General features: G+C 40.4%; 1 protein-coding gene across 1 annotated transcript in view; it reads right to left on the reverse strand.

Annotated features, from left to right (window-relative positions):
• Positions 1-12,383, reverse strand: part of NCBP1 (nuclear cap binding protein subunit 1) — a 36,698-nt gene extending 24,315 nt beyond the window's left edge. The window contains exons 1-6 of the mRNA XM_060763776.2: positions 12,118-12,383; positions 7,018-7,106; positions 5,924-6,024; positions 4,744-4,900; positions 3,378-3,485; positions 1,385-1,506 (exon numbers count right to left, since the gene is read on the reverse strand). Of these exons, the coding sequence (XP_060619759.2) occupies positions 1,385-1,506; positions 3,378-3,485; positions 4,744-4,900; positions 5,924-6,024; positions 7,018-7,106; positions 12,118-12,151 (611 nt within the window). The 5' untranslated portion in view covers positions 12,152-12,383. The remainder of the gene's footprint in view (positions 1-1,384; positions 1,507-3,377; positions 3,486-4,743; positions 4,901-5,923; positions 6,025-7,017; positions 7,107-12,117) is intronic.
• Positions 12,384-13,362: the final 979 nt, after the last annotated feature.

Below are 13,362 nucleotides of genomic sequence, written 5' to 3' on the forward strand. Positions count from 1 at the left end.
AGCCGTATGAAAACAGTTATCTTCTGACAGTCTACATGGCCCTAAAGTTTTGTCCAGAACTATTAACATCTTGCTTTATGCTGATGATATGGTGATTATGGCAACATCTCCAGTGGGACTGAGAAGATCACTGGCAAAATTCAATTTGTACTATGAGCTAAATTCACTCACTATGAACAAGGATAAATCCAAAATTATAGTCTTTGGAAAAAACAGAAAACGGTACACGTGGTCCCTAAATGGGTACATTTGGAACAAATTAATTGCTACAAATATCTAGGTATTATGTTCTCTTCATCTGGTGCTTGGGCTAACCACATTACTCATAGTATACAAAGAGCAACAAAAGCAGCAGGTTCCATTTATAAACCATCATAGATACCCAGGCACAATCAGACCTGCCTTGGAAGTCTTTAAGACAAAAATAATGCCAACACTTATATTTGGGGCTGAAATTTGGGGGCACATCAATTTGGTCAGGATCGAAGCCTTCCAAGTTAAGCAGCTTCGGACTCTCCTAGGACTTTCCAGAACAATGCTGATGGTGGCAGTAAGGGCGGAGCTAGGAATGCCCCTAGTAAAAGCTCAAATCTTAATGAGACAATTCAATTACTAGTCAAAAGTAAACTCTATGGATCCCAGTAGACTTCCTTGCCTATGTCTAGAGGTTCAAGTCCAGTGTGACCAAAAGTCATCATGGATAGTGGTTCTAAATAATGAGTTGGGGAGAACAAACTGGAAGATATTGAACATTTCTTAATTAACTGTCCAGCATATACTGAATTGTGAGACAGATATTTACATCCAATATTACCCAACTGCATGTCTCCCAACATAAATTATCTTCTGACATCCCTCTTGCAAGGACAGGAAAGATCCATCATAATCAGAGTAAGCCTTTTTATTCTGAAAGCTATCAAGAAAAGATGACCCCATGATAAGACGAAGCGGATTTTTAGTATAAGTAGATGTTATGTAGTAGTAGAATGTTGTTGTGCTGTCTTGATCCAGTGTAAATTGTCTTTTCTATGTTTTTGTACACCGCCACGAATCGCCTTCGGGCTGAGAGCGGCGGTTAATAAGTGCAAGTAATAAATAAATAAATAAATAATAAGAGCAGATTTCCCGAAAGAAGAACCAGGAAAATAAGACTCCGACTGTAAATAGAAAGTCAGCTGCTGTCCTCACCTTTTTGCCTTGTTTTTTTTACTCGTGTTGTATTTCGAAATGGTCATATGACTACTCAAATAAATAAATTATTATTATATCACATATAAACATGTCCAATTGAAACAGCAAGTTGTTCAACTTTAGAATGTTAGAAAGTGTTTTCTCCTCTTTTAACACCAAATGAAGAAGGCTGGATATTATCTAATTCTCTTACTTCAGATAGCTTTCAACACTGGACAAGATGCGGTCCATTTCAGCATCCTTCTTCTCATACAATTCCTTTCCCACCCAAGGTAAAGATGACAGGAATGCATACACATACCAGTCACTCCGCACCTGTGGCAAACAAAAATTGATTTTTTCAGATTTAAAGCTGAGACAATATATGAAGATCCTTCAAAACACTGGCCACAGTATTTTCTTATTGAGGAATCCTGGTTAATATTAGCAAGTGCTTTAAGTACAAACTTTCAAAAATCCAACTCAGAAAATGGTCAATTTTGCTTGTTTCCATAAAACGCTGTCCAAACATATATATAGTACTATATGTCCAGTCTCCTACACAAAACAATTAAGGAAAGACGATGTGTATAATCCAGACAACTTCTTTAAAGTTGTTGATGCTGTACTATTTACATGGGACTAGCTTTAATTCTGAGCACCAACCCAACCAACTGAATCAAGGGTTTAAGCCCTACTTAGGACTACTTTAAGCCCTACTTAGCCCAGTCCCTAGTTTGCCAGATTGCACTCTGTTCTCTGCACTTCTTCCAATCCCCCAGCCCCATACAACACTGTTTTGCACTATCCCAGGTCCAGTCCTCTTTATATCCAGAGGTCCATTCATGGGAATCCTGGATCCAATGTGGAGAAAAATCAACCAGTCAGTAGGAATTTTGCTTTGCATGCAGAGGTTGTAAAAGTGACAACCCTGACATCTTCATAGAGAGCTGCAAAAAACCCTCTTTAAGAGCAGCTGATGGTTAATGGAGGCAAAACTGAGCTCGATGGACAACAGTTATTCTGTTCTAATGAACTGGAATCTACAAAAGTTAGATCTGTAATTAAGGAACGAAGCCTTGATTTTAAATCTACTGTTTAGTTTCCTGACCAAAGATCAAACGGATTAAAAAAGAACAGTTTGATCTTTCTACTGCACAACTGTTCTCAGTGACAGTTCTTTCACAATGTCCATCTCATCTAGTCATTTCTCCAGCTGAGAGCTGTGCATCAGTTCCAGTTCACTAAACACAGAAGACTATGATTTCTGTTATTAATTGCTTTTCTTCCTAAAACCGGGAAAACAAAGTTGTAGGAAAGATTCTATCAAAGTCCTGCAGTCCTCTGATATAATAAGAAAACCTACTGCAGGGTCTTTCTTTCTAAAAACGATCAAACATACAAAGTGATTGCCACGACTAATTCCTGTTTTGCAACATCCCATGCTTCTGCCATAGCAGAGTCAAAAATTCAAAAAACAAATTCCCTTATCTTTCATAAGATATTTCAAGAAACTTTGCAACTAAATCTAGTCCCATACTGCAGTGCTGAAGAAATATCAGCAAGTTGGGCAAGTCCATCTAAGCTACAGCTCAGTAACTAGTAACCTCATAAGCCAAATCTAATATTCTGATATCATTTGGCCTCTTAAATGCCATATTCCAAATTAAAGATGGATATGAATAACAGTTTCTCTCACAATAGTACAAGTACTTTTGGCAATTAGATACAGATTTATGTACCGACACAAATGTTTGGATGTGTCTTGGCCCTTCCACACAGCCATATAACCCAGAACATCAAGACAGAAAATCCCACAATATCTGCTTTGAACTGGAATATCTGAGTCCATGCAGCCATATATTCCAGTTCAAAGCAGAAAATGTGGGATTTTTTTCAGTTGTGTGGAAGGAGCCTTACTTATTTCTGCTTTGGGAAAGACAAATGTGTGGCCTTCCAGATAGCGGACAGAAATTTTCATTATCATTCATTACGCTGCCTAGGAGTACTGGAAAATAAATCCACTAATATCTGGAGGATGATAAATTTTCCACCCCTGTTCAATACAAGCAAGATCACCAACGCCTAATATAGCATGTCAGTTTGTCTTATTCAAGTAGCTTTATATCCCATACAGTAGGCGACTTAGCACTTCTTGAAACTTTCAATTATATTGGAGCACAGCTTTTGAATAGGAATTACCTTACCTGAGGAACATCTTCCTCCTGAGTCACAGCAACAAAATTCTCAAACATAGCTACCATAGAAGGTGCAGCTATTACGTGACAATTCACAAGATCAGAGAGAAAACGGACCTGAGGGAAAGAGGAATTAAATCAGAGTGTAAAGGAAAAAAATAAAATGTTATGCCCAGTCAAATCTGAATCAGCAAGACTGGATGCTAGTTTGGGCTCATGTACTCATTTCCTTATAGCATACATAAAGAACTGTGGGATCTTTCACAAATTCATTAACCTGCCTACTTGAGAGGATCTTCTTGGCTGAGTACCTTCAACCCAACCTAACTCAAGGCCTAAATCTAGTATGGTTGGAATGCCAGGGTCCAAGAAACTTATCACATGTGTCTCACATTCTTGCATTGGGAAACTTCAGCTTAATTCCAGAGGTAAGATGAGGAGAAGAACTGATGAAAATTTCATCTATTCTTTTCAAATTGGGACAGAAAAATAACTGAGACACTTTAAAAAAAAATTTGTCTACAGGGAAAAAAATCCAGAGGCAAACTACACCCCCCTCCCCTTTACTGGGACTTGTCAGAGAATGAAAAACCTTGCTCCCGTTCCTCCCTGCTCCCCAGTTCATTTTCCAGCTGGAATAGTGCAATTACTGAGACTGTGTTTGTTTCTCCCCCTGCCATGCCTGGAAATATACCGTAAGTGAAGAAAAATCTAAGAGTTAAGAGAGCATTTAATTCATGAACTCTGCCTCTTGTTAGGTCCTGCTTCAGATTCAATTAGTCACTGGCAGATGAAAGCCAGCAGGCTATTTTAGTGTGATCTATCCTGAATCAAGCTGCATTTCCCCCCTGCCCCCCACCGCTAAGACACTGTGGTTTTAGTATGGGACTACAACTCTACAGGGTTCACACTCCCTACTGGGCAAGGAAACCCACTGGTGAGTGTTAAACAAGTCACACATTCTCAGCCTCATGTTTAGAAATAACCTTTTTAGTGAGAGAAGAGCCTGGTGTTATAACTCTAGTCATACCTGAATAGTCACATGTATGTATGATAGAAAGAATCAAGATGCTCAAAAGAGAGACCAAACAAAGCTCTCAAGATGTAAATCATTAAAAATGCATTGTGAAAATCTATCTGTTGCATTCAAAACCTTGGTTTGTCCGTGACATTCTTTATGACACTACATTTTCGCAAAATACAATGTATTATCGGCATTGTATGGCATTACAATAGGCAAATGGAAAAAGTGTGTGTGAGTGCCGAAAAACATCAGATAAAATGCATTTTCTGAAATACATCCTCAAAATGAATCAGAAAGATTTTCTAGAAATCAAAGGATGCCCAGTCATCATAAGAAAATTGAAAAACTTACTAAATATACAGCTTCATTATACATGTTGACTTTCAAGCATTCTTTCAGCTGACGTATCATGGCTTCTACAAACTCTCCACCAAAATTGTAGTTCCTGGCATTCAGCAAGCCGACAAGAGTTGTATAAACTGTAAACTTTACTGGTAGCAATCGTGCACTATTTTTTTCATGAGAGAAAAAAGCAATATAAAATGTCAGCACAATGGTTGAGACATAGATATTCATCTTCACACATATTTAATCCATTAGATGGGAACACAAGTATTTTTATCTGAAGTATTTTTGTATCAATAGTAAAATGATACAAAAGTTACTTCTAACATTTTCACTCAAAACGTAGAATAAAGCAAAAGTAACTATGCAACATATCCACTGTGTTAGTTATTTCTGTTTCCATCACTTCCTATTCTTGTCATTCCAATTAGTTTATCTCCAGAATAAAGAGCATCTCTTTGAACAGAAGAAAACTGCATGAAAGGAGAAGAAGAAATCAGCCATTACTGAAGATTGTGATCTTTTCCAAGAGCACTTATGAATAACTCATCATCATACTGTCAGACTGTAAACCATATTTCAATTCATCATTGTAGTAATTCATACATGATTGTATGACCACCAGCAGAAGCAGTAATTACAATGATGATGATGTTGGCAATAATAATAATAATAATAATAATAATAATAATTTATAGACTTTTTCCTGACAACGGAACTCAAGATGGCTGACAACATATTAAAACAATACATGTAAGAAACAATATCAATGTCAAAATAAAGGTATAAATATAAGATTTACAAAACTAATGCTTTATAAGTTAAAACATAAAATATTAAAACTCTATGCACATTCTATGTACAGTGGCACGGGTGAAGTGAAGTATTATCACACTGTTCTTCCCAAATAACCTCAAAAATTAGGAAAGGATGTATTTAAAATCAAGCCCCCTCCCCCGCACATACACATTTCAGCTCATTATCTGTTGCTTCAAATGGAGTAAAATTTTACTCAGATTGCTAATTTCTACCTTACAGTTTTCATCAGGTATAAATATTTAAATCAGAAAATCCCGTGTAAAAATGCAGACACAAATAATAAAGTGTTATGAAAATTATGGAAGTCTGGAAGTATAGTGCAGGTAAATCATTATCACATAAATTAATACATCTTTAGCATACATACACTGTACAAAGGATTCTTAGTATCTTGCTTTTGTAGTTAGGCAGATCTGCCTCCAAGACTCCAGCAAGGCCTTCCAAGTTACTCTCCAAAGAGGAACTGCTCTAACATACAAAAACAAAAAAGAAATGTGTAATCTTCTCATAAGACATAACCAAGATGTTCTTCAGTAAAAAACAAACAAACCCAAAGCAAAACAAAAAGCTCATTCAATATTGTGTATTAGTGGACAAGAAACAATCTGACTGCTATCCAGCAGTGATTTTAGACACACAGCTCTTAGTACAGTAAATCAAAAGGCACTGTGTACAAGTTCATTTATCTTTCCTTAATAGAAGTCCTGTAGCTAGAGAAAAGATGGATGAATGAGTGAGAGTATGTGAGGAACCTCCGTGAATAAGAAAACACAACTGGAGGGGGAAAAGGCTGTTTCTATTTTTGGCTGATTTTCACTGCCTGATGGAGGGGGCAATTCTCAACCTCCAGAAGTGGTGATATGTGAAGTCTGGGTCAATTTTGCCATCAAACATGGAGGAGAGGGGCCAGTGGAAATCTGTTACAGATTTATGAGCACCAAAATGAAGACATGCCAAATTCAATTCTGATGCAGTATCCTTTCTTCTACCTTAGAAGCCAAGTAGCTTTTCAATGAGCAGTTGTCCAGAGCAAGGTCACATTCACAATTTTCACTGAGGGTTCAAAACCAGAAGTCATTCAAACTCATAATCTGAGCTCCTCTGTAGTAACACTAATGGTGAGTGCTGAAAGGACTACAGCTACACAGAAAAGAGGAAAGTATCAACATATCTGATTCTGAGAGTTATCGAAGTAAAATATTTTCTTTTAAATAAAAATAAATTGTAAGGCACAGGATGGCAAAGAAGATCAAGAGGCCCAGGAATAATTTCTAAGGTCAATGAAATCATCACGACAGATAACTGATGGCAATATAAGAAGAAATTGATTGCTGGTTTCTTTTTCACTTCAGAAAAGATAGGACCTCTCTAAAATAGTGCTAGTAGAGTATAAGTTTGTTCCACAGACCTTAGACATCTACACATAGAAATTTCAGCAAAAAACCTGTTGGTCTGTCATACCTTTTCTCCGACTCTGCATATTAAAGACTCTAGACGCTCTTCGATTTCTGATGGTTCAGATGTTCTTCTTCTTTTGTGTGGTGTTCCCTCTTTTTCAATGAGATAAAACAGGAAATAAATCAGGTTGCACAATTTTTCATGCTGCCAGATAAAATCTTGAATACAGATGTAGATAGTGTATAAGACACAGTGGCAACCCAGCCCTAAAACAATTCACAATATTTGCAGACTACTTCAGCAATTGATAACAGTATAATACCATGTTGTATCACATTGTGTTGATACAGTGAATCCTATGGATTGGTAAGAACAAATATTTTATTCACAGTTCACTTAGCTTCTGTAGGAATTGCTCATGTTCTATTAAAGGAGCATAGCAGTGGCTCCTTCATTAACTAAAGTTGGAAAGAAGTTATACTATTACAGTGCCCTATCGCTTAAAATTCAAGAAAAAAGTACAAGCAACATTCTATTTCTTATTTTAAAATAATATTTATTGACAGTAATTCAAACCAACAGAACGTTAGAAAAAGTCTCCATTTCAAACTAATTCAATTAAAAAAATTCTGAGCAGTGGTGCAAAAGGTTTTATGCTTTTAAACCCTACTGCAGAAACTGCTCACAAACTTATCTTGTGCATGCTAGCCTGCATTTAGAAGCTAGAGTGAAGCCAACATGCAAAGCTTTCATGGGAGTCCTGTACTGCATAGGTAATTTAGTGAATTCCATGTGTGCTGCCATTTCAAGTTTTGCAACATGACTCCACAGGTCAATCTACTCATTCATACACAGGGTTTTTTTCCCGTTAAAATTTCAGACATCCAAAAAGGTAACTAATCTAAATAGCCTCACATTTAATAAGCTCTAGAGTTCTGTGGTCAACAAATTAGCCTTCAAAAGTCTTCTCCACATATAATCATCGGTGTCCTTCTGTTAAAAACGTTTTCCAGTAACATCATCTGGCCATACCATGTTCATCATTTATAGTTCCATGTTACCTATTCCACTGCATTCTCAAAAGCTTGCTCAAAGAGCCAAGTTTTAACCTTTTTTGGAAAGTCAGGAGGGAGGGGGATGATCTAATATCCCTGGGGAGGGAGTTCCATAGCCATGGGGCCAACACTGAGAAGACCCTGTCCCTCGTCCCCGTCACAGTGGCCAAGCACCGGTTCAGGACCTGAACAGCCTCCTTAGTAGCAGGTGGGAAGGAGTGACAGAGTTGGACGTCATCTGCATACAGGTGACACCGGACCCACCAACTCCGAATGATTTAACCTGTTTTAACTCTTGTGTATCTTGTTGCATGTTTTAATAAGTGTTTTTTGCTCTTGTTTTAATGTTGTTGTATCCCGCCTCGAGCCGCAGGGAGAGATGGGTAATAAATTCAATTATCATTATCATGCCACCTACTAGCATGCATCTCGGGGCAATGGGTTCAAATTACAGAGGAGAGGAGATTCCACCTGAACATTAGGAAGAACTTCCTGATTGTAAGAGCTGTTCAGCAGTCGAGTTCCCTGCCTTGGGAGTCTGGTGGAAGCTCCTATCTTGAAGGCTTTTAAACAGAGCCTGGATGGCCATCTGTCAGGGGTGCTTTGAATGTAATTTTCCTGCTTCTTGGCAGGAGGTTGGACTGGATGGCCCATAAGGTCTCTTCCAACTCTATTATTCTAATATTATTTATATTCCACTTTTCTCTCCCATCGGGAATTCAAAGCAGCTAACAACAAGGTATAAAACATAAAGGCACATTAGGATAATCAATAACAATTAAAACATGATTATGACAAATGAACCATAATAAAACACATTACAGATTAAAATACAATTAGCACTTTACGGTAGGTATAGTTAAAAACTCAATAAACATAAAACGAAGCCATTATTCTTCCCATTGCCACTTGCCCACAAGGTACTGCACAGAAAGGTTCTGCCCCAGATGTTACTAGTATCACAGAATCATAGAGTTGAAAGAGACCTCATGGGCATCCAGTCCAACCCCCTGCCAAGACGTACTCAAAGCACCCTTGATAGATTCAGCCTGTTTAAAAGCTTCAAAAGAAGGAGTCTCTACCACACTCTGGGGGAGAGAGTTCCACTGCTGAACAGCTCTCACAATTAGAAAGTTTTCCCTCATGGTCATGTGGAATCTCCTTTCCTGAAATTTGAAACCATTGTTCCACATCCTAGTCTCCAGGGCAGCAGAAAACAAGCTTGCTCCCTCCTCCCTGTGATTTCCCCTCACATATTTATACATGGCCCTCATTATGTCTTCTCTCAGCCTCTTCTTCTGTAGGCTAAACATGGCTAGATCTTTAAGCCACTCCTCATAGGGCGTGTTCTCCAGACCCTTGATCGTTTTAGTCACCCTCCTCTGAAAACATTCCAGCTTGTTAATATCTCCCTTCAATTGCAGTGCCCAGAATTGTCACAATACTCCAGGTGTGGTCTGAACAAGGCAGAATAGAGGGGTAGCATGACTTCCCTGGACCTAGACACTATACTCCTATTTATGCAGGCTAAGATCTCATTGGCTTTTTTAGCTGCCACATCACACTGTTGGCTCATGTTTAACTTATTGTTCACCAGGACTCCAAGATCTTTTTCATATGTACTGTTGTCGAGCCAGGTGTCCCCCATGTTGTATCTTTGCATTTCATTTTTTCTGCCTAAATGGAGTATCTTGCATATGTCCCTGTTGAACTTCATTTTGCTAGTTTTGGCCCATCTCTCTAACCTGTTCAGATCGTTTTGAATTCTGCTCCTGTCTTCTGGAGTAATGGCTAGCTATCCCTCCCAATTTGGTGTCACCTGCAAACGTCACGATCATGACTTCTGACCCTTCATCTAAGTCATTAATAAAGATGTTGAACAGGCCTGGGACCAGGACGGGATCTTGCTTATGGCATTCCTCTCGTCACTTCTTTCCAAGATGAAGAGGAAGCAGTGGAGAGAGCCTTCTCCTCTGTGGTTCCTCGACTCTGGAACTCATTGCCCAGTGAGCTTAGGCAAGCACCCACCTTAGCAACCTTCAAGAAGAATCTCAAAACCTGGCTTTTCCGTTGTGCTTTTGGAGAGTAACCATACAACTACACACTGTTGCTCCCACTCAATGTTTGTGCCTATAGCACACTTCCCCCTGTCTATTTGAAGGCCTGTTTTTACAACTTCTCCCTCACAAATAATCTGCTCCACTCCTATCTCATGCTGAGCTTTTAGTATTTTATCTGTAAATGTGGCCTGCTCATTGTCACTGTGATTGCGAATGATTTTTCATTGTATTTTATATTGTTTATTGTATTCTTATGTTTTATTAAGCTTATTGTGTTGTCTGTTATGTGCTTTGTTTTTATTTTATTGTAATGCACTGTTGGGCCTGGCCTCATGTAAGCCGCCCCAAATCCCCGTTGGGAAGATGGTGGCAGGGTATAAAAAAAGATTATTATTATTATTATTATTATTGGTGAGCACCCTCTGGATTCTTTCACCTAACCAATTACAGATCCACCTAACTGTAGTTTTGCCTAGCCCACATTTAACTAGTCTGTTTGCCAGAGGGTTATATTGGACCTTGTCGAAGGCCTTACTGAAATCCAGGTACGCTACACCAATAGTGTTCCCTGTGTCTATCCAGCTTTATTTATTTATTTATTTATTGCACTTCTACCCCGCCCTTCTCAACCCCCCGAGGGGGGACTCAGGGCGGCTTACAAAAGGCACAATTCGATGCCGGCACAACAAGGTAAAAATAAACATATGTAAACAGTAATTAAAACAGTCCATTATACATCACACATCAAAATCACACATTAAGATCGTCCGGGGAGGCCCTGCTCTGGTCCCGCCTGCGTCACAGGCACGGTTGGCGGGGACGAGGGACAGGGCCTTCTCGGTGGTGGCCCCTCGGCTATGGAATGCCCTACCTATAGACATCAGACAGGCTCCTTCGTTGCTGGCGTTTCGGAAGAAGGTTAAGACTTGGCTTTACGAGCAAGCGTTTGGCTAAACAGTGCAACTGAACACAGGAAGACGGTAAAATTGAACATAGAAATGGCACAAGGATTATGAGAATGGATTTTGCTCTGTTATCGAGGCGTCATGAATTGATAATAATTGTTGATTTTGTTGTTGTGTATGATGTGTTTTTAACTGTTTATTGTTGTGATAACCTGCATTGTGTAAACCGCATTGAGTCGCCTAATTAGGCTGAAAAACGCGGTATAGAAATAAAGCAAATAAATAAATAAATAAATCTATAAAACCAATCTAATGCTCAACGTTTGCCAACTCAGAGTTCATAAATTCAATTCCACACTGTCAAGTCCATCAGTTGTCGTCACTAGTCCTTTGTCTGCTGCCAGATTACCCAAAGGCCTGGTCCCAAATCCATGTTTTTAATTTCCTTCTAAATGAGGGGAGGGATGTTGGTGACCTAATTTCCCTGGGGAGCGAATTCCACAGGTGAGGAGCCACCACTGAGAAGGCCCTGCTCCTCGTCCCCACCAACCTCAGCTTGTAACTCTATTGAAAAAAGAGATCAGATTAGTCTGGCATGACGTGTTTTAGATAAATCTGTGTTGACTATTAGAAATAACTGCATTCCTTGCCAAGTGTTTACAAGTGCAGTATCTTGCTGTACTACTGCTACTACTACTACATGCTGGCATACGTTCTTGCACGCTTCTTGTTCACAACAACTCCAAGTCACTGTGAGAAGTACTGAGAGGTTGGACACAACTGAAGTTCCCATTTCCAAAACGCGTTTGAACTAATTTCTCGTGAAATAAACGGGTCAAAGGTCCTACAGGCCAGGCTTTTTCTTCAGAAAGATGCCCATGGAGAACGACAATACTGGCCCCCCAGACCAGACACACTTCCCAACCTTTGGTCTCCCAGGGGCTAAGTTGGGACTTCAACTCCCGGGATTCCTCTCGGTTGGCGAAGACGGCTGGGGCTTCTGGGAGTTGAAGTCCCCCCATACCTGAAAGGTTGGGAGCCCCTATCGAAGAAAGGCAGCTTCCTCAGGCCATGAGGGCCAGGCCTCCCTCTCTCCCACTCCCACCCCCTTCTCCTCCTTTCTCCTCCCTCGCTCCCGCTCACCGTCGTTATCGTCGCTGTGCCGCCTGCGCGACATGGTCCTTCTTCCTCAACGGCCGGGGAGAGAGAGAGAGGAGGGAAAGAGGCCGGCAGCCAGGCAGACAGACAGACAGACAGAGAAGAGGTCCAGGGCGCATGCGCAACTGACACTTCTCGCGCGCTCGCCGGAGGAGGAGGCCTTCGACGCTTCGAAAAAAAAACGCCCACTGAAAGCCGTGTGCGAGGAACTGCGCGCGCGCCTGCCTGCTCCCCTTCCGGCCCGCGCGCACGCTTCTTCCGGTCCCTTCTGGCCCCGCGCTGCTCTCTCCGGCTACGACAAGTGCGCATGCGTACAAAGGGAAGCTTTTCCGGAGCAAAAGAAAGGGGAAAAAAAAGAACAGAGGACGATCAAGGGATCGTCGACAAATTAATGCCCTCGTGTGGAAACGAATAGAACTTGTGGAAGGAGGGTGAAGGGAAAGAGATTTGGTGGGGCGCCAAGGCTTCTGAGTTTGTTTTGTTGTTGTTTATGGTTCTCAAACTGGCAACAACTGTTCTTTGGAAGTCAGCAGTGCGTTTCTTCATGGCAGTCACCACTACAATCCTTTTGATTCCCCCTGAAAGGAACCCAAATCCTGCAAAGAAGCTATTGAGACCTTTTTTGGGGAGGGAGGGTGGAGATGTGGAATATAAATATTAAATCGATGCATCTTTATTTATTTGTATACTTATTTCTAAAAATTGGGACCAAAAAACGCTCGTGCAAGAAAGTACGCCTTCCACGTGCAAGTACATCTTCCACGTGCAAGTACGCTTCCATGTGCAAATACGCCTTCCACGTACAAATACGTCTTCCATGTGCAAGTACGCCTTCCACGTACAAATACGTCTTTCATGTGCAAGTACGTCTTCCACGTGAAAGTATGCCTTCCATGTGCAAGTACGCCTTCCACGTACAAATACGTCTTTCATGTGCAAGTACGTCTTCCACGTGCAAGTACGCCTTCCATGTGCAAATACGCCTTCCACGTACAAATACATCTTCCACGTGCAAGTACGCCTTCCATGTGCAACTACATCTTTCATGTGCAAGTACACCTTCCCTTTGCAAGTACGCCTTCCACATATAAATACGCCTTTCATGTGCAAGTATGTCTTCCACGTGCAAGTACATCTTCCACGTGCAAGTATACGTTCCATGTGCAAGTATGTTTTCCACATGCAAGTAATCTTCCAGTGGTTCCCAACATGTGGTCCGTGGACCACCAG

This window comes from Anolis sagrei, chromosome 2, assembly GCF_037176765.1.
Source record: "Anolis sagrei isolate rAnoSag1 chromosome 2, rAnoSag1.mat, whole genome shotgun sequence".
In the NCBI taxonomy this organism is placed as follows: domain Eukaryota; kingdom Metazoa; phylum Chordata; class Lepidosauria; order Squamata; family Dactyloidae; genus Anolis; species Anolis sagrei.